We start from the raw sequence: 23,431 nt of genomic DNA, 5'->3' as shown, positions 1-23,431 counted from the left end.
GTGATTTCACAACAGTCTCTTTGTGGTTGCCTTTAGATCTTTGTCCACAAAGACAGATGGGCACAGAAAGCTTAATAGGGAGTGGAGTCATACATATCACTGCTTGAAAATAAGTTTTTTTGATGCTTGGTCAAGGGAAAATAATAAATACCACCTGTGTTTTCTGGAAGTATGTCTTAGAAACCTAAGGTAGCATCCCACGCCCTTTGAATTGACCCATCATTGCCTGGGGAACAAGAGTTGCTACTAAGGCGATATTCCTTCAACAGATTGGAAGTGTCTTGGAATGCTTGACACTTTATGAGCTGTATAAAATCTCCATAGTTTATTTCATGGAGTGTTGGAAGTTAATTTTAATATTGCACTCTAATTTCCATGTGTATGTGCTTTATACCATAAGTAGCAGTATTCTTGGTTCTTTGATGTGCACATTATTATTGCTCTGCATTTGACTTGAGGGTGTATTTTAATTCTTTACTTCTGCTACTAAGGATTTCAATATTTCTTTGAAGTGCCTTGCCACTGCGTGCTGCCTGTGGGTCTCAACGAGCACGTTTCTACTGCTCAAAGCGAGACACTGACCAACGGGAGACTGTGCAACCATCACCCCATCCTCACACTCACAGCCACCAGCCAGGCCTATAGATGGAACCGAGAATTCCTAATTTTACCTTCCTTTAAGGAAGTAAGCTTGATAAAGCCCTTGCCGTTGCATGTCTACTGCAGGATGCTGGTCGGTGTTTGTTTGCTGTTCACCAAACCTGCCTCTCCAACGCAACCCTTCCCTCATTCCAATGTCCCCGAGGTGCAGAGTTCAGTTCATCCTCCTCAGTCTGCACGTTCCCTCACCCTGACCCGTGTCCGGCAAACATAACCACCTCTAAACCTGGTGGACACCATGCGCCGCTGAACCGCTGGAGGTTCACCGACTACTCTACACAGTGTGACTGACATCTCCCAGAGTTCAGTCTACTTAGACACTATCAACACATATCTGACTTCATAGGCACTTTCCAACATAACCACTTAGCCTCCATCTGCATCATTCTTCACCTCTCTTTCAACTTTTGTACAGATGATCATATGGTATGCTCATCAATTAGGTCTTGGATAAGCATCACTGGCAACGTGCACTCCTGCTAGTATTTGTGCTCACGGATTGCCCCCATCTCAGAATGGGGCCTGGACGCAGGAGACGCCTTTTGCGTCAGCACTTGTCCGTCACCAATGCTTTGTGAAGGCTGTTTCCCAACTGCTGTGCAACTTCTTCTACTCTTAGAGCTGAGATTTTCATGAAAGTCTTATAGTCTCAATTCAGCACCTGAGCGTAATAGGACCGGAATGTATGAAGCTCTGTGGTTATACTGAATAAGCAGCTACCTATGTTATGACATCTATTAATGTAATAACTGCACTTTCACAATTGCTTTATTAACCTTCCTGCTTTCTCAAATTTGCTTGAAAATGCACGATTTTTCTTCAAATTTTTCTTGGGGGGGGGGGGGGGTAACTGCCCCAAACCCCCTGTTGGGGTTCAGGCTCGCTCGCTCCCTATGGTGCGGTATGCAATTCACTTTGCGCCCCACCACTTTCAAACGTCACCCACCGCCCCTGTCTCAACGGGAGAGCGAGAACCATCTTTTGTCAAGAAAAAGAAAACCTGTTGATTCAGCAAATTATTCTAATAACCTTTAACAATTCGTTTGCAAATAGTCATTGTTCTCTTCTCAGTCTCCTCCTGTGCTCTTTCGACAGCGGCAACAGACTCACTGTGGGAATGCCTCCACTTATATAAATAATCTTCTGAAGCAGAATAGAAGAGAATCGTACGGCTGCCCCATGTACATTTATCTAGTAGGTATTTAAGATCATCTCCAACTATCTCAAAGAGACACTGAGCCTGATCCACTTACTTCAGATCTCAGGGAGACAAAGGAGTAGAGTGGCTCTCTTCATTGAGGATGATGAGGCATTCCAGGCTGGGTCTTGGAGTGATCTCATTTTAGTTCTGAGGAAGAATGGCTCTGGTGAGAAATTATACTATTGCGTTCTGTGCATAGGCTCGAAGGTGCAAGTAATCACTATCATGGGAGCGTCTGAATGGTTTGTGGGAAATCCCATCCCTTCAGCTTGGCTTGGGTGCAAATGAATTGTAAGGAGTTTAAGCAGGTTAAAGAGGGTGGAGCTCAGAACAACAAATGTTACTGTATGTAGATAAAATGCTCATGCTGCTGTCTGACCTTAATATGTGTATCCAGGTCATTTTGAATATTATAAATATTTTTAAAAATGTTTCTGGTTACATTGAATTTCGAGAAAAAAATTAAGTTGTGGCCATATCTTAAAATAACAGGACATTTTTCTCACCTATCAATTTTGCATATTTCTCCCGAAGTGACTGCCAGCAGTAAAACCCCTTGGTTCAATCCTCAGCATCTTAACCCTGGCTTTTTAACTAGTTAATTAATTTTTGCTCAAGAACATGTAAGCAAAATCATAAATTGGTCCTTGATAACAGGAATTGTGTCAGTTCAATTTAAAGGCCTTGTTTTGATTCCTTTGCTAAAAAAATTCTTCTGATATCGACATATTATTAAACAACAAACCTGAGTTTAATTTACCATACCAAGCAGAGGTAAACAAGGTAACTACAAGCTTTAATTGAAACCAGTTCTGCTTTCACACCCTTAGGAGTAGCAAACCTGTGACCTTAGCTATTGGCGATGATATCGAATAGAAAGTGGGGGCTGTTAAACTGAAGAACTAATAATGTAGGATTTTCTTTAGGCTACTTTTGACATTGTCAATCAAATATATGTGGATGGATAAAGGACCATTGTAGACAATACCTGGCACTAAAGGAAAGCATGTTCGCTTTCCAACAATACAATCAGCGAATGTTCCATGTGATTCAAAGTTTTAAAAAAATGTGGCATTTGGTGTACCCAGAGGCTCAGCATTATCCCCTACATCCTTAATGTATATTCCCACCCTTAAACTCCTTTATGCGATCATTCAACTTTACAACTATGCTTATGATACCCAGTAGTTGGCCAGGCTTCAAAGAGAGTGAAAGTGGACTTTAGATTTCTTCACCCACAGTTAAGCAAACCCAATTCAAACCTTTCAATGGCATAGACATAGACAGCAACAGAGCAAGCTCCCTGTGCTATTTGTCTTTTTTATTATTCTCACATTGAAGGACCCTTTGGGTTAGTGCTTGTTTTGCTGATAGCAGAGTTCGGAAACACAAAGAGGCCATTACCGCTGTGTGTTTCTGAGCTTTATTGTCAAGAAAACATTAACAAACAAAAGTTATTTCAAGTTAATGGAAGAGCAAAATATGCCAAGAAGAAACACGCAGACCACTTTGCATCGACTTGGTACAGAAAGCAACATCTTGATATGGCCCCAGATGCTAATTACTTTACTGTGAGGTGAGAACAATAGCATAGTTACCTATTACCTAATGATTCATTGATTGTGCCTCAGGAGTCTAGGTGGTGTTTACTCTCAGACCTGTTCTTCAAAGGTACCAAGAAAAATTGACAGAAGTTTAAAAGAAACAATGACATTTCATAAACAGTGACTTCTCCAATTATACTGTTTTCCACTATGTTTGTGGGCGCAATAAGAAAGGCATTAGGAAACTAGTGGCATATGATTTTTTTTTATGCTTCAGCACCCTTTCTGCAGAGATTATATGAAGCATATCAGGCAGCAGTTTTTCATGTTGGATTTTATGCTTTTTATCAATTGTGTGTTTTAGTGTTTTTATTCTAATGTTGTTGTTTATTTGTATATTCTACTCTAATGTTACTTTCAAATGCAGTGACGTTGAACAAATTGTGGCTATACCTTTGTCTAATATCTAGAAATCCGTTTTTGTTACTTTACTCTCAGCAGGGTCCCAGAGTTGCTGCACCCAACAACCAATGCTAGCCACAGTCCAGTGGTTACACAAGATAACTGATGTGCAAGCCCCACAACACATTACCGTGACTGCTCAACATCCGGTTGGGTTGCACTCGTCATCTTTAGCTTGTCCTTCCGTTTGTAGATGTATAAGCAGAATGCAGCGCCTGGTAGCAATATAAGCATAAATGCCAGGGTGAGGGCACCGAACACCACGGCTCCAGAACCTGGAAGAAAAAGCAAATCGCTGAATGCAACCGACTACTACGGATTTGCGGGAGCGGAGTAAGGACAAATGTGCAGTACTGAAGGGTTTATTCTATCCTGGTGTGTATGCACGAGAGCTCAAGGACTGGTCCACACAGGCCATACACAGCATCCGTGGGCTGGTCTCCAGAGATCACATGAACCATCTGTAAAGGCGTGACTGTATCCTGGTATCCATGCATGAGGGCTCAGGGAATGGTCTACACAGGCCATGCATAGCATCCGGCATCTGGAGGGTTAGTCTGTCTTCCTGCATGTTTTTGAAAGTTGAGAGGCTGACCTCCAGAGGTCACACGGATCATATAAAGGTGGCAACTCTATTTGAGAGTCAATATATGAGAGTCATGAGACTGGTTTGCACAGGTTATGGAGGGGTGACCTACCTGAGCGCACATGTGTTGGAGCTAAAACCACTATTCTACACAGGAAATAAGCATAATTTTTAGTTGATTAGTCTATCCTTGTGGACATGCATGGGAGCCATGAGGCAGTCTCTCACAGGATATTTGTCCCCTACTCCCCTTCAAAGGTGGTCACTGTACTTATGACTGCCTCAGTGGGGGGTGAGAGCCTTGGCTAAACATCATGTAGCACCATCAAAACGTGGTCAATCTATCCAACAGCATTTATGTAAGCTAATGGACCAGTGTACACCATTCGTACAGGCCATCTGGAAGCAGTAACTGTACCCATGTGCAAAGCCATGGTAACCAAGGGACCATTCTGAACCGGTTACACATGCTTGGTTCCAAGGGGCTGCTCTATCCTAGTGCGCATTCATGAGAGCTTAGAGACCAAAGGGCGTATGAATGAGGAGTAGGTTTTTACCATATCCTAGTCAATGCCAGTATAAATATTTTCAGATGCGCTAGAAAAAAAACGTTTTGCCATTTGGGTGTTTCCCTTCCTCAGCAAAAAGGCCATTTTGAAGCCATTTGTTGAAGTCTTGCCCTCTGCTGTGGCTTCTTTTAGTGCTGCAAAAGGCATCTGCCTACAAAGTATTTAATGCAGCACTGGCCCTAAACCTAGTGAGCTTGTCTGTTGCCTGGGAGCTGTGCACAGATCTATGCAGGGCACACACTATGTCCAGAGAGGTTACTCCATCACGATGCACATGCATGGGAGCTAGGGCACTCATCTATACTGGGAATACTGAACGTACAGTTGTAATGGGGTTACTTAGTCTTTCGTGTGCATACTTGGAAGCAGCAAGACCATAGTGCAGTGGTGATAAGTACACTTTATTCTCCTCTATGTGCATAAGCTCAAAAGGACCAAATAGCACAAGTCATACACACTCTCCAGTGGGCGGAATACTTTCCTAATGCTGATGCATGGGGGTCACAGCAATAGAAAACTTAGGTCATGTACTCACTCATGTGGTCAGGATGGAAAAAAGTTGCCCAATATATATGCATCTTAGGCAAGAGTCATGTAAAGGTAATACATGACATCCAGGTTGGGGGTCTACTTTATTCTAGTGTTCTTCCACAGGGTATACACACTCTGGTGGGGTAGGCACTTAATGTGCATGTGTGGGAACGGAGAAACGAATTTCACGTAGTGGGAACTGACGGGGCAAGCAGTAGGGAGATTGCAATGGGCATATATGTCTTCTAGAAGTGGGTACCACACCCTGCTGGTGTTGCCTGAGTTACAGCTGCAGGAGGCGGCTGCCTGGGATCACCTGCACCATCAAGAAGTTGTGACCCTATTCTAGTCGGCATAGAAGTGAGTTTGGTACTGGTCAAAGTAGGTCAGATGTACCATTCTTAAGAACTTATTATATCCAGTTTTTACTTGTATTTATTTGAGTTGGTTGGCTGTCTAGCTGAAATGCTCTGCATAACAATAACGTCTGGTACATAAGAACATGATCAGCTGGTGAGGATACATGTGTACATGATGATGAAGCACAATTGGTGGCAAACGATATGAATATAGTGATATATCAAACAAGAACGGGATTATACCGTTTCCATGTTTACATATATTGAGGTGTACATGGGTAGCAGCTGAAAAACAAATGGCATGCAGTGAATTGGTCTACGTAAATCTGCAAGTTACACACACTGTCCAAGAGTTGCACTACATAACAAATAACATTTGGGGGAACCCAAGAACCAACCTAAGGGGTGATCATTTCACAGTAGAATTGCATCGGTGTCATGTAACCAGAATGTACAGACCAAGCACAACATCTGCAGTGTCGTATTCTATCCTAATTAATGTACAAGAATGGGAGCTGAGGCATTGGTCTGTTCGTAAATCTTTGAGTATAACTGAAGTCCTAGAAAAAAGGGGGTAATTAGTAGAAGCAGCTTTCAGTCTACACAGTTTTCTGAGGACCTCAGGCTTGCTCTGTCCTTGTGTGTATAGAAACTGGTCAGTGGGGTTCACATACTTCAAGGGGAGGGGCAGGATACTCAGTTATACTAGGCATACATGTAATGGACTTCACAGTTCCAATTTATGTTCAGATTTCTCTAGTCTAGTGCACATCAGACTCCATCATATGCCATGGTACACATTCATACAGTCATGCAGGCAAACTGGAGAGGGATCTTTGTCTTAGTATGTTTAGGAACCAAGAAACAAATTTACACAAAGCTTAGACACTGTCCAGAGGGATTGTTAATCTTAATGCGCAAGCACAGGAGCCGAAAGGCGGGATTACACGGGTCATACGCACCATCCAGAGGGGGCGGGCCACTGTCTATGCTGCCACCACTTCCTGTGCGGTTACAGAAGGGAGGGTCCCAGCCCTGAGAGCAGTGACAGTTCCGATTATTGTTGCAGATCTACAGAGAGAGAAGAAATAGTTCTATTGTGTGCATATAAAGCTGTATGATTTCACTGCAAATATGAGAGGGCCTACAATGCTGTATGAGCCTCTGCTTGTCACCATAAATCTCCTGTTCACAGAGAATTGTTTGTCAAATATCACACATTACCCAAGGCATTTTTTAAGAGGTCTACCCCACTATAAAAGACAGCAAAATACTATATTATAGTTAACATCAAAAAAGCAGCTCTTTCGAGTAGGACAGGTTCATCCGTAATCCATTGGACGAATAAATCTGCCTGCAGATGAAAAGAACACTTGGGTCATGGCTTAGTAGCAACTCAAGTATTTACCACCTAGATGTCCCTCCTAGCTAGGGAAGGGAGTGGGTTCTGAGGAGTAGAGTGCAACATATCTCAAGAGTCAGACAGTATGCTTAGGAGTTGTAGAGACCAGCATGGACTGCCCAAAGCCAGTCGACGGGAGGTTCAGTTGAATCGGTATGGCAGTGTGTGAGGCCACTTAAGAAAAGTTGATGATTCAGTTGCCTAATCAATTATTAAGGGAGTTCCCTATTTTCTGAACCAATAATGGTGTGTCAATCACTCAAGAGTTTTGTTTTCTTTAATTTGCATCTCTCCAATGTTCAGAGTAATAAACGCATTGAACGTGTTTTCGTTTTCTTTGAACTCGTTGAAATTTCTGATACCCGCATTTGCAGCCGATTTCCCGGTCTTGGACTCTGTCTCTTTTACTTGTACAAGAAGATTTTTGCATTCCTACTAATCCATTTCCTTAATTCCCAAGATTATCATCAAAATCCCAAAAGAAGCCACAAAAGTGTTTCTTGTTGTGCATTATTCGAATACCTAGCAGTGTCCCCAGAGCAGTGATTGCCCCTTTTAAACCTAATTCATCGCCTTGCCCATCCAGAGACTGCAATTTTCTTTAGGAAGGTTAAGGGAGGGGATACAGGGCAAAAGCGTTTCTCAGCTTTATAGACTGCACAAAGAACACAGCAGGGACATTATTTTTGATGTTTATATTCATTGTAATTTGCATAATTTCAGTCTGTTTTTTCTGTTTGTTTTATGCTAAGAGTCCAGAGATGGCTTAATTACTACACACAAAGTAAGGACTGGGGCAATGAAGAGGAACATGAGGGTAATGCCCCAATCTCTTATAATCTTCTTTACTAGTAGTTTTATGCTTCCCCTATCCCATTGCTACATGTCATCTCTCAATTGAAGGCTATGGCCAGAGGGATTTTGGATTATGTCTCATTGGAATTATGGGTAAATTAATTTATCACCTGAACAATGGAAAGTTGGGAACTTGCTTGTTGATGGTTAACTCTAACATATTCTGCCTTGAAGGTGCTGTCCGCATAACAAAGCAGTGACTAGTACGAGGAAATTTGAACTAAGAGTAATTAAATTATTAGCAAGTAACTGCTGAATTATCTTTAGCAAATAACAGAAGGGAGTGCCAGTGCTGATAATATTAACTTTGGACTAGGATTAATCCTCCACGAACAGAAAATTAGATTCCAGAAAGGGAACTGCTGTTTAGTCGCAATTTTATTTGTAGAAAATCAACAATATGTTATAAAATTCATCTTTACATTAGAGAAGAAAACATCGGGAGGAAATCAAGATGAAAGCGGACACATAAAAATACATTCAATTAAAGCAATCCACCATTCACAACTGCAATCATGTCACATTCACAACACATTCAACACAATCAGACTTGACTCAAGCATACCACATAATACTGCTCAAAAGAGGAAAGGTACAAAACTGGGTCTGCGTCAATTAAGCAAAAAATTCAGAATAATTGTTTAAACAATAGTACAAAACCAAGAATTTTTACATTTTTAACATTCATTACGAGTAAATGTGAATAGGTAATGTACAAGGGATTGTAAGGAGTCTGCTGATAGACGTGACTCTTATACACATGGGCAGACCAGTGAGATAATAGGCCTACGCGTTTCGAATCCCCTTTAATTCGTCAGAGATTCTCATCAGGGCCTCAGGCAACTGAAAAAAGGAGAAAAGAACATACAACAGTTTAAAAAAAAAAAAGAAGAATAGTGACATGTGAGAGAGGCACAAATGCAAATAGGGCAAACACTGTTGTGAATAACAATGGCTAAAGTACATACTGCAGGAGGTTACTACATAGCAGGAGTCTCAAAACTCAGTGAATACCCAGCAGGAGAGAACCCTGGACAAGGGGACACTATTGTGGAACATCAGAACGAGGAAAGACTGCGTACTGGTCTCTAGGTGACACAAGGACCCCTGCACTGAACTAGAGATTTTAACTGCACCAGAGATCAAAAGATGGGGGATTACTTACCACCAATGTGGCTAAAGTGAAAGCTTGTGGTGGTCCGGATTTAGGAGGCTTCTCTAAGGTACAAAGCCTGTGGATAGACATCAACGTCTAATGGGTCAGTAAGAAATATAATTGTAAAACTGCTAAAATAGCAATCAAAGACCTGTAGGGATACCTTACCGCTCTGTGAAAATCGATAAACCCAGGCGGCAAAAGAGTGGATCCAGTTGTGGAATCTGTAAGGAAACGGAGAGCCTATTAGGAAACCTAAAGCAAACAAAGTCAGGGCAAATGGACCTGAAGCGGACAAGGTCGGCTACCTGGAGGTGGAGAGTGCCACAGCCGGGTGGACCAAGACGTTAGAAGTCGATTGGAGGGAGGGATGGAACCAACTAAGTTGTTACATGACGGCGTTTCTTATTGGCTAGCAACCACTCTGAGTCCTGTGGGGGAGTAGTAACCAAAAGATGAAAGTAATTAGGGATAAAAAATGGAATCGAAATCAGAACGGAGGGGGCAACTAGAGAGTAAAGGTGTACATCACCTGTGTGAAGCGGTCGGGACGTAACGCTTCTGCCGGTCTAATTCAGGCAGTCAGAACGGGGTGGCATCGTCAGCACAAGCAGGCGTGAATCACGTGTACTGCAAATGAAGGGAAAACGGCAGAAAAATGAAAAAGGGTGTAGGAAAGGTCTTGAAAAGGCTCTGTCAGGCGCGGCCAGAAAACAGTGGTGCACGACGATGCAGGAGCTGGCTCTTACCGGGTGTGAGGAATCCGGAGGTTTCTTCTTAGCGCTACAGCCGGGCGGCGTCGAGATGGACACTAATCACTCGCTCAGGCGCGTTACCCTGCCAAGTGAAACCTTTCATTTTATAGCAGAAGGCGCACGGCGTCATCAGTGAGGGGGCGGTTCTACAGGCATGAACTGACTCGGGCAAGGGAGCCCAACGGGAGGCATGTAATGTGTAATAGGCTAAGTTTATACATGCAAGAGAATATAAATGGAAAGGAAAAATTATTGTAAATAGCAAATTGAGGCTGACTAAGAAGTATAAAACAAAGGGGGTCTCTGGTGCTAGAAGATGGTATAGCCTATGTGCATGGTAGCCAAGGCATTACAAGAAGGGTTCATAACTTAAATATTTCAGAGAGTTCATTTAGACCTGACACAGCCGTGTCGAATTTCACAATTAGCATTGCTTCCCTTTTGGATAATAGAAGGCTCAGATCGCCTCCTCGAGGGTCCTTTTCTATCCTGGAAATGACCGTCCATTTGAACTCATTCAGTCCATGTTGCATTCTATTCCAATGATTTACCAGCGGTGCATTTTCGACGTTTCTCTTCAACCTCGACTTGTGTTGAGATATGCGTTGTCGCACTTCTTGCTCTGTTTTGCCGATATATAGGCAATCGCAAGGGCATTTTATGCCATAAACTACGAATTTCGATTTACAGTTACTAAATATTCTCTTGCATGTATAAACTTAGCCTATTACACATTACATGCCTCCCATTGGGCTCCCTTGCCCGAGTCAGTTCATGCCTGTAGAACCGCCCCCTCACCGATGACGCAGTGCGCCTTCTGCTATAAAACGAAAGGTTTCACTTGGCAGGGTAACACGCCTGCGCGAGTGATTAGTGTCCATCTCTACGCCGCCCGGCTGTAGCGCTAAGAAGAAACCTCCGGATTCCTCACACCCGGTAAGAGCCAGCTCCGGCCTCGTCGTGCACCACTGTCTTCTGGCCGCGCCTGACAGAGCCTTTTCAAGACCTTTCCTACACCCTTTTTCATTTTTCTGCCGTTTTCCCTTCATTTGCAGTACACGCGATTCACGCCTGCTTGTGCTGACGCTGCCACCCCGTTCTGACTGCCTGAATTAGACCGGCAGAAGCGTTACGTCCCGACCGCTTCACACAGGTGATGTACACCTTTACTCTCTAGTTGCCCCCTCCGTTCTGATTTCGATTCCATTTTTTATCCCTAATTACTTTCATCTTTTGGTTACTACTCCCCCACAGGACTCAGAGTGGTTGCTAGCCAATAAGAAACGCCGTCATGTAACAACTTAGTTGGTTCCATCCCTCCCTCCAATCGACTTCTAACGTCTTGGTCCACCTGGCTGTGGCACTCTCCACCTCCAGGTAGCCGACCTTGTCCGCTTCAGGTCCATTTGCCCTGACTTTGTTTGCTTTAGGTTTCCTAATAGGCTCTCCGTTTCCTTACAGATTCCACAACTGGATCCACTCTTTTGCCGCCTGGGTTTATCGATTTCCACAGAGCGGTAAGGTATCCCTACGGTATACAGCGTTTACAACGCGCGCGGTACAACGAAGTACCATTACCACGCAGTTATAACAACGAAAGTTGTTACAACGAAATGCGCTGGGTGGCACTCGAGGATAATAAATAATTTAATTTACTATCCCAACACCTTCCCTACTATCCACGGGGACTGGTGTTGGAATAGTAAATTATATTCTTTAAATTTGCGCCCCCCCAACGCAAGTCGTTGTAACGACTTGCGTTGTTACAACCGCGTTGTAATGGTACTTCGTTGTACCGCGCGCGTGGTAGTAACATACATACATCCCTACAGGTCTTTGATTGCTATTTTAGCAGTTTTACAATTATATTTCTTACTGACCCATTAGACGTTGATGTCTATCCACAGGCTTTGTACCTTAGAGAAGCCTCCTAAATTCGGACCACCACAGGCTTTCACTTTAGCCACATTGGTGGTAAGTAATCCCCCATCTTTTGATCTCTGGTGCAGTTAAAATCTCTAGTTCAGTGCAGGGGTCCTTGTGTCACCTAGAGACCAGTACGCAGTCTTTCCACGTTCTGATGTTCCACAATAGTGTCCCCTTGTCCAGGGTTCTCTCCTGCTGGGTATTCACTGAGTTTTGAGACTCCTGCTATGTAGTAACCTCCTGCAGTATGTACTTTAGCCATTGTTATTCACAACAGTGTTTGCCTTATTTGCATTTGTGCCTCTCTCACATGTCACTATTCTTCTTTTTTTTTTAAAACTGTTGTATGTTCTTTTCTCCTTTTTTCAGTTGCCTGAGGCCCTGATGAGAATCTCCGACGAATTAAAGGGGATTCGAAACGCGTAGGCCTATTATCTCACTGGTCTGCCCATGTGTATAAGAGTCACGTCTATTAGCAGACTCCTTACAATCCCTTGTACATTACCTATTCACATTTACTCGTAATGAATGTTAAAAATGTAAAAATTCTTGGTTTTGTACTATTGTTTAAACAATTATTCTGAATTTTTTGCTTAATTGACGCAGACCCAGTTTTGTACCTTTCCTCTTTTGAGCAGTATTATGTGGTATGCTTGAGTCAAGTCTGATTGTGTTGAATGTGTTGTGAATGTGACATGATTGCAGTTGTGAATGGTGGATTGCTTTAATTGAATGTATTTTTATGTGTCCGCTTTCATCTTGATTTCCTCCCAATGTTTTCTTCTCTAATGTAAAGATGAATTTTATAACATATTGTTGATTTTCTACAAATAAAATTGCGACTAAACAGCAGTTCCCTTTCTGGAATCTAATTTTCTGTTTGTGGAGGATTAATCCTAGTCCAAAGTTAATATTATCAGCACTGGCACTCCCTTCTGTTATTTGCTATATAGGCTCAGCCTTGCTGATTAGAGCCAGCCCCATTTTGTTCCAACGAATTATCTTTAGCAGCAGCTTGGGCAAAAAGAGTTTTAGTATGCCCAAATGTTCACTTTCCCTTTACAAAAGAACACCACTTTCCTCCACACTTTACATGGACTCTCAGGAAACCTTTTTCTAGTTTTGGTGATCTAAAGTTCAAATGAAAGTCCAATATAGTGGACAATGGCTCATAGGTCGTGTTTGTAAGCAACTCGTAAGGTAATTTTCTTCTACCCAGAAACTCATGAAAGTAAAGTAAAGCTTTAGAGGCAAGGAGTGCTTTGACAATTGTACTTCCGGCATTTTATTGGTTTCTCATTTGCCCCCAAGCATTATGGGATTCGTAGTTCATTGGAAAAGCATCAGTTCTCCCTGAGTGGGTGTCTTGCGATTCTTGTATATACTCTGATTACAGGACCAAAGGAGCAAGCCGCACAAAGACAAAGCTGGATGGCAGGCAAGCTGCGTGTGCCCTCGAAATAAGCTTTCGGACACTGTGTGACAATTTATCTGCGCGGCACCGTTACCGCGAAGGGGAGCACCATCTCAATAGTGAAGTATACAGAGAGGCTGCTGGTTGAACTACTTAGAGCGTCTTTAGCAGCGCAGCTCGCCAAGGCAAAATATTTGTTCCCTAAGTCCTGGAACTTACTTAAAGGATTGTAAACATGTTTTATACAAGAATCGCGAGACACCCACTCAGGGAGAACTGATGCTTTTCCAATGAACTACGAATCCCATAATGCTTGGGGGCAAATGAGAAACCAATAAAATGCCGGAAGTACAATTGTTAAAGCATGTCTTGCCTCTTATTAAACGAAGCCCATGAGTAAGAGGCTGTATGCCTTGAAACGCGCCGGGGATCCAAATTGATTACAGGACCAAAGGAGCAAGCCGCACAAAGACAAGGCTGGATGGCAGGCAAGCTGTGTGTGCCCTCGAAATAAGCTTTCGGGCATTGTGTAACAATTTATCTGCGAGGCACCATTACCGCGAAGTGGAGCACCATCTCAATAGTGAAGTATACAGAGAGGCTGCTGTTTGAAACTACTTTGAGCGTCTTTAGCAGCGCAGCACGCCAAGGCAAAATATTTGTTCCCTAAGTCCTGGACTTTACTTAAAGGATTGTAAACATGTTTTATACAAGAATCGCAAGACACCCACTCAGGGAGAACTGATGCTTTTCCAATGAACTATGAATCCCATAATGCTTGCGGGCAAATGAGAAACCAATAAAATGCCGGAAGTACAATTGTAAAAGCACGTCTTGCCTCTTATTAAACAAAGCCAATGAGTAAAGGCTGTATGCCTTGAAACGCGTCGGGGATCCAAATTGATTACAGGACCAAAGGAGCAAGCCACACAAAGACAAAGCTGGATGGCAGGCAAGCTGCGTGTTCCCTCGAAATAAGCTTTCGGGCATTGTGTGACAATATATATATATATTGTTATTCTATGAGCAAATATTTTAGTAATCTTTTATAATTTAGAAATAAATGTTACTTTAATTTAAAAAATAATATTAATTTAAATTAGTTCTATAACTTTGTGCACATTTAAATACATAATAAAGAAATAGAAACGTGTTACTGTAGGTGGGATTGATTTTAAAATACATTTAAAAAAAGTTATATTAATTTAATTTAATTTAATATAATTAACTTCAATGTTTAATTAAGTTAATAGTGCTGTAGTATTTTCATTATCTTGTTTTACCTATAAAATGAATAGATTAACTTGGTTAAATTAATATTCACTATAAAAATACTTTTACTATTTTCTACAATTTTAGTAAACTTTCAAACTGTTCTCTATACTTTACCATTAGAGCTCTCCATTCAAAGACTTATTTAAAACAAATCTGATCTTAAGTGTAATATTTATTTTTATTTATTATGTATTAAAGTGCAAAACGTTATTGACAGCATTGATGTTCATTCATTTAATTATTTAAAAAATAAAGTTATATTTAAAATTAAAAATGGGTATTAAAATATTTTATTATAAAACAATATTGAAATTGTATTCACATTTTTTGCATTAAATTAAATACAATTGTATTTTAAGAAAGTTGAAATAAACTAATTTATTTTAACATTATTTACTATGTGGTTCCATCACCGCAATGGAAACTGCTAACATCATGTGCACGAGGAGCCCCATTGGATCAATGTGCACAATACGTTTTTACCAAATGACTCAACTTCATCTGCTCAGCCCTTCCATCCATCTCCTATGCTGACAACATTCAGCGTATCCTCTCTCCTCTCTCTATGAGAAGAGACCAGAAGAGACTGGATGAAAAGGTATACTGTCTCACATCTACAGTGACAAAACTGAGGTGTTCCTCTTCGACAAAAATACCTCTCTCTGGTCTCCGATTTGGTGGTCCAATAATCTAGGTCAGACTCCTCACCCATCCAACGTGACCAGTAATCTGGGCATTGTGATTGACAACAGTCTCTCCATGGCTAATAAAATCAACACAGTCACTTCCACCTGCTTTCACACCCTCAAACTACTCCAAACATTCTTCTCTGAATACCTACAGATTCATCGCAAAATCCCAACGTCATCAGCAGGCTTAACTAAGGGAAGGCCCTTTAAATTGACATCACTGCACAACTCACCAAAAGAATCCAACTTATACAGAATGCAGCTTCACACCCCCACTCACACTCCCACTCTCCCTCACCGCACATATATATCCAAACACCTCAAAGACTTCCACTCTGCCCTTTTCAAACTCTTCACTCGCCTACAAAACACTTCACAACATAGGCCCAGCATATCTCAGCAACAAAATCTGGTTCCATACCCCAGCAAGACAACTCTGTTCAGTCAGCCTGCTCCTTGCCTACGTCCCACGATCTCCCGGGCCAGAGCCAAAAGTCAAGCATTCTCCTAAATCCCCACCAATACCTGGAACACACTACCCTATCACATCACAGCTGCCAGCTCCATCCTTAAATTCTGGAAAAACTAAAAACTTGGCTCTGTTCATAGGCCCCAAGACAGGCTTGTTCCCCACCTTCACAGGCACCAGGATGGCTCCTGAGTGATTGGCGTGCCCACCAAATGGAAACAGCATAACATACCAACATCTCAACAACATATTTTAAGTCCAGGCCTCGATTATTTTCTTTGGAAAGGTGTTGCAGTACCAGTGGGTGTCTATGTGTGGTGTTGGACAGACTCCAGGTATAAGATGGAGTACATTTACTACTGTCTTGGGTCCTTTTTAGCTTTAATAACTTTGGAACTGCAGTTTGTGGATAGCAATGGTCTTACTCTGTTATGGGTAGATACCTGCCTCCCCCTAAACCACTCATTATTACTCCTTAAAACCACCCTTACTCCTCTATTAACCACTCCCATTTAGATGTTTGCCCCTTTTTTTGAGCCCGCACCCCAGTCCCTCCCACATTTAGTACAAAGATGTAGATGTGCGTGTCACGATCTTCACCAGAAAACAGGAGAGGTGGTTGTAAAAATCAATTTTTGAGCACGGTATCCAGATTTGAGTTTACGCACAATCATTTTCTTTAGACATTTCTACCAACACATTGTTACGTTTTTTGTACTACCCTCAAGGGTTGACAAGCTGCAAACACTTATTTCACATAAATGCTTCATCGCTAACCGTCACTGTGGTACATAAAATATAGGCATCGATTTTACATTTCAAATAGTATTTGTATAAGGATCGCAATATTGAGAAATATGTCAATAATGTGTAAAAGGAGGTTGAGTAGGATAACAACATTACACAATAGTGCATCATCAGTTGTAACTTTGCCTAGCAAATGAGAGTACTCAGTGGCACTCACCCCTCGTCCATGGCACTTGGCAGCACACTCCTCCGTCTGGAAGAAGGCGACACTTCGACACTGGCCCTCGAAGCATACCTATGGAGCAAGAGCACAAGCGAGAGGAGGTTGGAATGACCTACCAGAGCAGCACTGATGCACAGCAAAAGTGTCCTGGTCAGTCCTCTGCTACACCCGGTACAGTACAAACCCCAGAACATGAAATGCCTGGTCTGGCACCCTGCACGCCAACTCTCCATAAATCACCATTGAACGAAACACAGATTCAAACCAGCTCTTCACAGAGCATGTGAAGGAGAAATCGAAGACAGTCTGGCTCTAAGGGAACATCCTGCACAGACGCAGACCTCTCTTGTCTCCCAAAAACTACTATCTCATTGGGTCTGCATCTCAGCCTGTCTGCAATGCTTCCGGATCTCACCTTCCCTCTGCTGCCAGTCCACACTCCATCCCCACCATTTTATTGGATTCTAGCAACCCTGAAACTTACGACCTTGCTGCTCATGCTAGCCACACATCTGGCTCAAACTCCCAGTAGCATCTAAAGCATGTTATTGTTCCCGGTTGTCAGGTATATACTTTATAAATACCCTAAATAAAGTATTAATCTTATTTAGCACGACACACAACAAACGTAGAACACCAAGAAGGGGGCCTGCGTCTGAATGTTACTGATTAATGTCCACACATATACCCACGTGATTGTCCCCACACTTTGTTCCGGTCATCACCAGGCCAGGGTCCAGGATATCACTTTGGTCCAGGGTGTCCACGTCCTCATCCACTGTGCGGTACACGTGCGTCCCACGACACCGGGTGCGCTTTCCCTCCTGCGTGACAGTTGTGTCGATGGCAACAGCATTGGCATCCAGGGGCTTTGAGGCAGAACTCTGGCACTGGATCTTTCCACACCTAGCATCACTGGAGGCGAGCAGGAAACATGTCATGAAAAAGAGAAATGTGAGAAAGGAGAGGAACCCACCAGAGAAGGAGGACAGAGCTCAGAACAGTCATGAAAGAGACAAACAGAGAAGAGAACAACCACCTCAAAAGAAAGAGAAGAGAAAAGAACAGAGAAGGAAATGAGAGAACCTGAAAATACCAGAGACAGTGGAGGTTCCACAGAGAAGAGTACCAAAGAAGGAGTGGGAGTACAGAAAGGAGAACAGCAAGGCAGAGAACAATGATTGGAGGAGAGGAGAATATTGTAGCCGAAGCAGCAGCTGGTGGAGAAAAGAATACCAGAGTGATAGGACATGAGAGGGAACAGGCAAAGTGCGAGAAATGAAGAAACCATAGAGACATGATGAGACAGAGCAGGACAGAGGAGGAACTGACAAGGAGGACAGACATATGGTCAAATATACAGAATCCTTAAACCTAGGATAAGGTGATGCTCTACCAAAGATTGATAGCTAGATAGATAGATAGATAGATAGATAGATAGATAGATAGATAGATAGATAGTAGACAGTCAGATAGATAGACAGATGGATAGATAGATATGGAAGTTATACTTCGAAAGTACTGCCAATATTATTACTCCTGATCTAAAGAGCTGTGAAGTAATAGCTGACATTTCAGAGATTCACTTCCACTCTAGGGAATCCTGAATAGTTTTGGATCAGTATGAAAAATCACTCACGCTGAAGCACACGTCCTGTATCGCCCGTTGATGTCTTTGCCACAGTTCCCGTAGGTATCTCCCGCGGCGTTGACCTTCTGGAAGCAGACGTCAGGGGCGGGTCTTGCTCCTAGGTGACAGTAACAGTAGTTTAGATGTGGCTTACTTATTCATTATACCTCCCTTCAGTCCTACATGCGCCTTGAACTACTTTTTGTGTCCAGTCTCACTGCAACCTACTGCCTCAACCTCTGTGCCGGGTGCCTCTTTCTATATGAATCGACGCCAACAGTTGTATGATTTCATAGACCTTTCCCTGTCACTATATTCACTGTGCGTTGTCTCATTATGTGTCTTCTGCCATGGCACAGAGCTGCGCCAAATTTGGCAGCGTCACGCTCCAACATTTCCAAAACGCAGGGATGGGCTTTATTTACAGCAATACGTCGCATCCCTGTGTTTTCCCTAGCACTGGTGCTAAAACCTGCTGCCTAGCGCCAGTGCAGGCAGCCTTGCACCATACTGCAAGGGTGCCTGTAATGTGCCTTCCTGCACATAAACATCAATTATGGCGATTTGTTACTTCTATGTGTGCTGCATTCTTCAGCACACACAAAAGAAGCAAATCGTCATTATTTAATGATTGTGTATGTGTAGGAAGGGACGCCTCATTCATGGTGATTTGCTGTTTTAATGTGTACTGCACATAGAAAAAGCAAAACGAGGAGAAATAAAAGTAATTCTCTTCGTTGCCCCATTCTAACGCCTGTTATTTACTGAATAGCGTTCATTTTTGGCAATGCCTCAGATTTACACATCCCTTTAAATCTGGGGCAGCGTCAAAAAGCATGTGGGTGTTGCGGTGGAACACCCATAGCAACACCCATTGCATACCCCTTTCATGCCCATTTCATGCAAAGTGATGCCTGTAAAGGGGCCGTACTTACAAGGCTGCATTAAGCCACTCAAAGTGGCTTAGCGTCGCTTTGTAAATATGGAGAAGGGCATAGCCTCACCTGAGAGTCACTAAAAATGAAGTTCTGTTGGCATTATTCCCTTGTAAATGAACCCCTTGGTGTCCCAGCATACTTAGTGTGCCTCAAATTAAGAGTTAGAACAGGATTATGTGCTTAGTGCAAAAATAAGCTCATACTAGGGTTTGGTAAGGTCCAGAACTGACTGGGGGAAATTGGATTTTAACGTGGCGACAGGCTGCACGCTCTTCACTCTGCCCAAAACATACAACAAATGCCTTGAAAATAATGTTCCACTAGTAAATAACACCAGTCTAATAAAAAGCCATGGTGAATGCCCCCAATATGTCCTGGACGGGTTGTGGAGCGAGGGGGACATACTCACATATGTGGTGGGAGTGCACGTACACACAGCAGGTCTGGAGGTTGAAATATTACTACTGTATCCCTCACCATACAGCCAGTGCTGGCCCTGATGGGCTCGATGGATGACAAAGGATTATCCCCACTCCCCCCTCTGTGACCAGACTACTCACACCACTACTGTGGGTGGCTCGCCTGGTAGCGGCACAGCATTGGCTACTGCTGACTACACTAACGCTAGCATGTGTGACTAAAGTCTGGAACATTCATGCAATGGAAAGTCAAACTGGTATGGAACACCATACCCAAATACGAAAAGACTTGGACCCCATTTCATACGTACATCGTACACAGCCGAGGGATCCCCTGCCCACCTGCCTTGATATGTTTGGGGGGAATCAGGCAACAGGTGCAAATGATTTGGGTAGAGATTGAGAGGGAACACCTTGCAGGGAAGAAACTGTGATCGGGCCACTTCATGGGGAATGTTTATACGCTGTTAATGGAATGTCTACTTCTGTGGTTGATGGCCGAGATGAGGGCTCATCAGATCTTTAAAGTGCTGATTGCAGGATAATAACAGTGAGTTCTAAAGCTATCTGTGCCGGGGATTCGAAAATGTTAAGTAAAGTGGGGGAAAAAAAGGAGTGGGGCATGTGCTGAGTAGACTGGTTGTAAGAAGCAGTATCACAGAACATCACAGCCTATGTAGGCCCATCACTGGTGCCATGGAGGACTTAAGACCCTACATCAATCCAGGGGCACTGACGTGATAGGACTATCATAAGACCAGTATTCTGTTCCTGCCTGTCCTCAACATCTCATTAGAGGCTGAGATGAAGGGTCCTTGACCCCTTGAGGTGTGTTCTGTGGGAGTCCATCATTCTTGTCCAGCCTGTCCTAGCCTAGGCCACGTAGTGAAGCCATCAAAAGGGCATGAGTTTGTCAGACTCATAGTAGAGGCGTTCATGGTGACCAGGGGATCCGGTCCGGCCTTACCAAAACCCATTACTAAATGCTTTGAGGGAGCCCTAGCATCTGGATCAATGCCTTCTGTTGACCTGAAGTTTTAGGATTATATTTACATTTTTTACCTTGTCCCCACAGTTGTGTGCACTGGTGTTGATGTGTCAAACACATGCCACTGTAGCAGTAGGCTCGGCCTTCCTGGCAGGCAGTGCCATCTAGCTGGTAGGAGTTGGGGGGACAGAAGGCAGACTTTCCCGTACAGTACTCAGGGAGGTCACAGGGTCTGGACTCCTTCCTGCAGAGCGTTCCAGGGGGCCGAAGCTAGAAAAAAAAATAGAAACACTGATAAAGTCAATAATTTTGGGGTGTGTGCTGTAAGCTTATTAAGATACACAGAACTAGAACCACAAATTAGTGTGGACAAGCCACTGGAGGCTCAAGCCAGAAGACTGTCTCTGGCCCAGTTTGACATTCTCTTGGACCTTCGAGCCCAAAACGAGCTAACATTCCATGTGGCGGCTGCCTATCACCAATGCTCTAACCTCAAATTCCATGATTTTAAGATAAAGCTGTAAGCTCTTATGTAAAACAGGAGAAATAAAGAAAGAATCATCTAGTGGCTGAACTGCACAATGTGAAGTCAGAAAACCTGGGATCAAGCTCGGCTTCTGCATGTGACCAAACTGTGTGATCCTAGGCAAATATCTCACTTGTGTTTGATTCAATAGATTGTTCTGTGTATAATAAGAATCTAGGCCATATAATAAATGACTGGCATTAGTTCACGAATAGAATTGTCAGCAGAGCAAGTGGACATGAATGTTTTCAAGTTCAAGCTAAGTTTAAACTATCACTTTTAATGGATACCTTTCAAAGGCGTGATTTCATCTGCTGTAGTATGTAGAAACACTTCTACATGGCTTGTTAAAGAAACATACCTCTTTGACTTCATCTTATTTTGACATGATATTTGTTGCATGAATTGAGCAAACATTTTCATGGCTAGGCTCATGCACGGGCTCTTAGAGCCCAGCCAGACCCTTCGTTCAGCTCTGGCCCACCTCTGTCACATAGATAGCAGCCGTCCAATATTCCATCAAACATAGATCAGGTTGACCATAGACAGAACCAGTGCATACAAGGAAGGGCATAACATAGGAGGACTCAGCATAAGTTTCACTAATACACAGAACAAACCTGTGAAGTTTTTTTTTTATATGTTTTCAAATATTCAATAGGCATTACAACAAAAAGACACCCAATCACAAAAGTAAATACAACAAATGGAATGAAAGCAGATGTTGGCTCACCAGCCCTTCACAGAGGTGACCTACATTTTAGACTGAAGTGAAGGTGTGCCTAAGCAAAATGAGATCACTATCAGTGAAGAGAAACAATCCCTAAAACACTAATATGCAACTCTTTTAATACCCTATGGTATCTAGGGGCCAAATGGAAAGAAAACCTAGGGCAACCTGTGAAGCAGACTGGAGAGGCATTAATGGTTCCACAAACTGGTGAAATCAACCAGATTGAGGTTGCTTCAAGTCACGTAGTTACACTAAATCTATTACACCACATGCGCCTCAACATTATGGACTTGGAATTGCCCATTATGAAAAAATACTGGCAAGACATGACAAACACAAAGACCAGGCTGTCTGCATCAACGTGACTACAACATTTCAACGATACTATGAGCTTGATTGACATTTCATATATGAACACTATTCCATTTGTATTGTCTTGTATTTGGACCATATTAGTCTGTGCACATAGTTGCTTTTCCCATTTGCTTGTTTGAAATTAAAATTGACTGACAACAGAGTCAGTCTCTAAAACAATTTTGCTGTGCTCTATATTGCATAATTTGAATTGATGTATAGAGGGGAATCTTAGATTTCCTCATACGGGGCAACACTGAATAAGTGGCACCGTGTTTTGTATTTTGCACCCATATATACAAAATTCTTTAATACTTTGCAAACGTTACGGAGGTGCTGATTGTTCATTTTATAACCACTGCCATTTGTGCTCAGTGTGATACCCTCACACAACTGTTGACTCGACCAGTATAACCTAAATTAATGCTGCTGGATGTTTTAGGCAAGGCAGGAGGGATACAGAGCGAAAGGATGCTGATAGGTATGCCGGTCTTGGTGGCTAAAAGGGACACAGCAAAATAGTTTAGATCAAAAAGAGGTCTTAATAATGAAGAAGGGTTCAGGGGCATGGATAGATGTTCACGTCCGCGTAACAGTAAAAAAAACTGGGGTGACTGGTGGGATTTTTTCCCCAAAAAAATACAACAGAAACGTGGTGAAAAAAGTTTCTCAGTAAGGGGTGCCTCAAAACAAAATGGAAGATTCGGTGGAAGAGGTATGTTATGTTATGTTATGTTAAAATGTGTTTATATAGCGCTCAGCTACTCTAAAAGAGTGTCCCGGCGCTTTCCACATAAAGCTACAGTGTATAACAACATAACAAGAAAAACAAAAGCCCAGGAGAGAACAAAGAAGAAAATCCACCTAAACAGAAAGGTTAAAAAGCCAAGTCTTCAAATTCCTTCTGAATTGAAGCAGGGTGGGAGTGCTGCGAAGTTCCAGTGGAAGCGAGTTCCACAGCTGGGGGGCCTTGAGGCTAAAGGAGCGCCCCCCAATCCGGGCCTTCCTCACGCGAGGAAC

At 42.7% G+C, this 23,431-nt stretch overlaps 1 protein-coding gene across 1 annotated transcript in view; it reads right to left on the bottom strand.

Annotated features, from left to right (window-relative positions):
* The window catches only part of ADAM19 (ADAM metallopeptidase domain 19), a 451,105-nt gene that overhangs the window by 67,734 nt on the left and 359,940 nt on the right, over positions 1-23,431 (bottom strand). Inside the window, exons 14-19 of the mRNA XM_086931224.1 lie at positions 20,873-21,068; positions 18,463-18,571; positions 17,516-17,738; positions 16,818-16,895; positions 6,875-6,983; positions 3,998-4,142 (exon numbers count right to left, since the gene is read on the bottom strand). Of these exons, the coding sequence (XP_086787350.1) occupies positions 3,998-4,142; positions 6,875-6,983; positions 16,818-16,895; positions 17,516-17,738; positions 18,463-18,571; positions 20,873-21,068 (860 nt within the window). The remainder of the gene's footprint in view (positions 1-3,997; positions 4,143-6,874; positions 6,984-16,817; positions 16,896-17,515; positions 17,739-18,462; positions 18,572-20,872; positions 21,069-23,431) is intronic.

The sequence above is a fragment of the Lissotriton vulgaris genome, chromosome 7 (genome assembly GCF_964263255.1).
Source record: "Lissotriton vulgaris chromosome 7, aLisVul1.2, whole genome shotgun sequence".
Taxonomy (NCBI): Eukaryota; Metazoa; Chordata; class Amphibia; order Caudata; family Salamandridae; genus Lissotriton; species Lissotriton vulgaris.
Note: the sequence above shows the minus strand (reverse complement) of the source record. Positions and strands in the feature narration are given on the sequence as shown.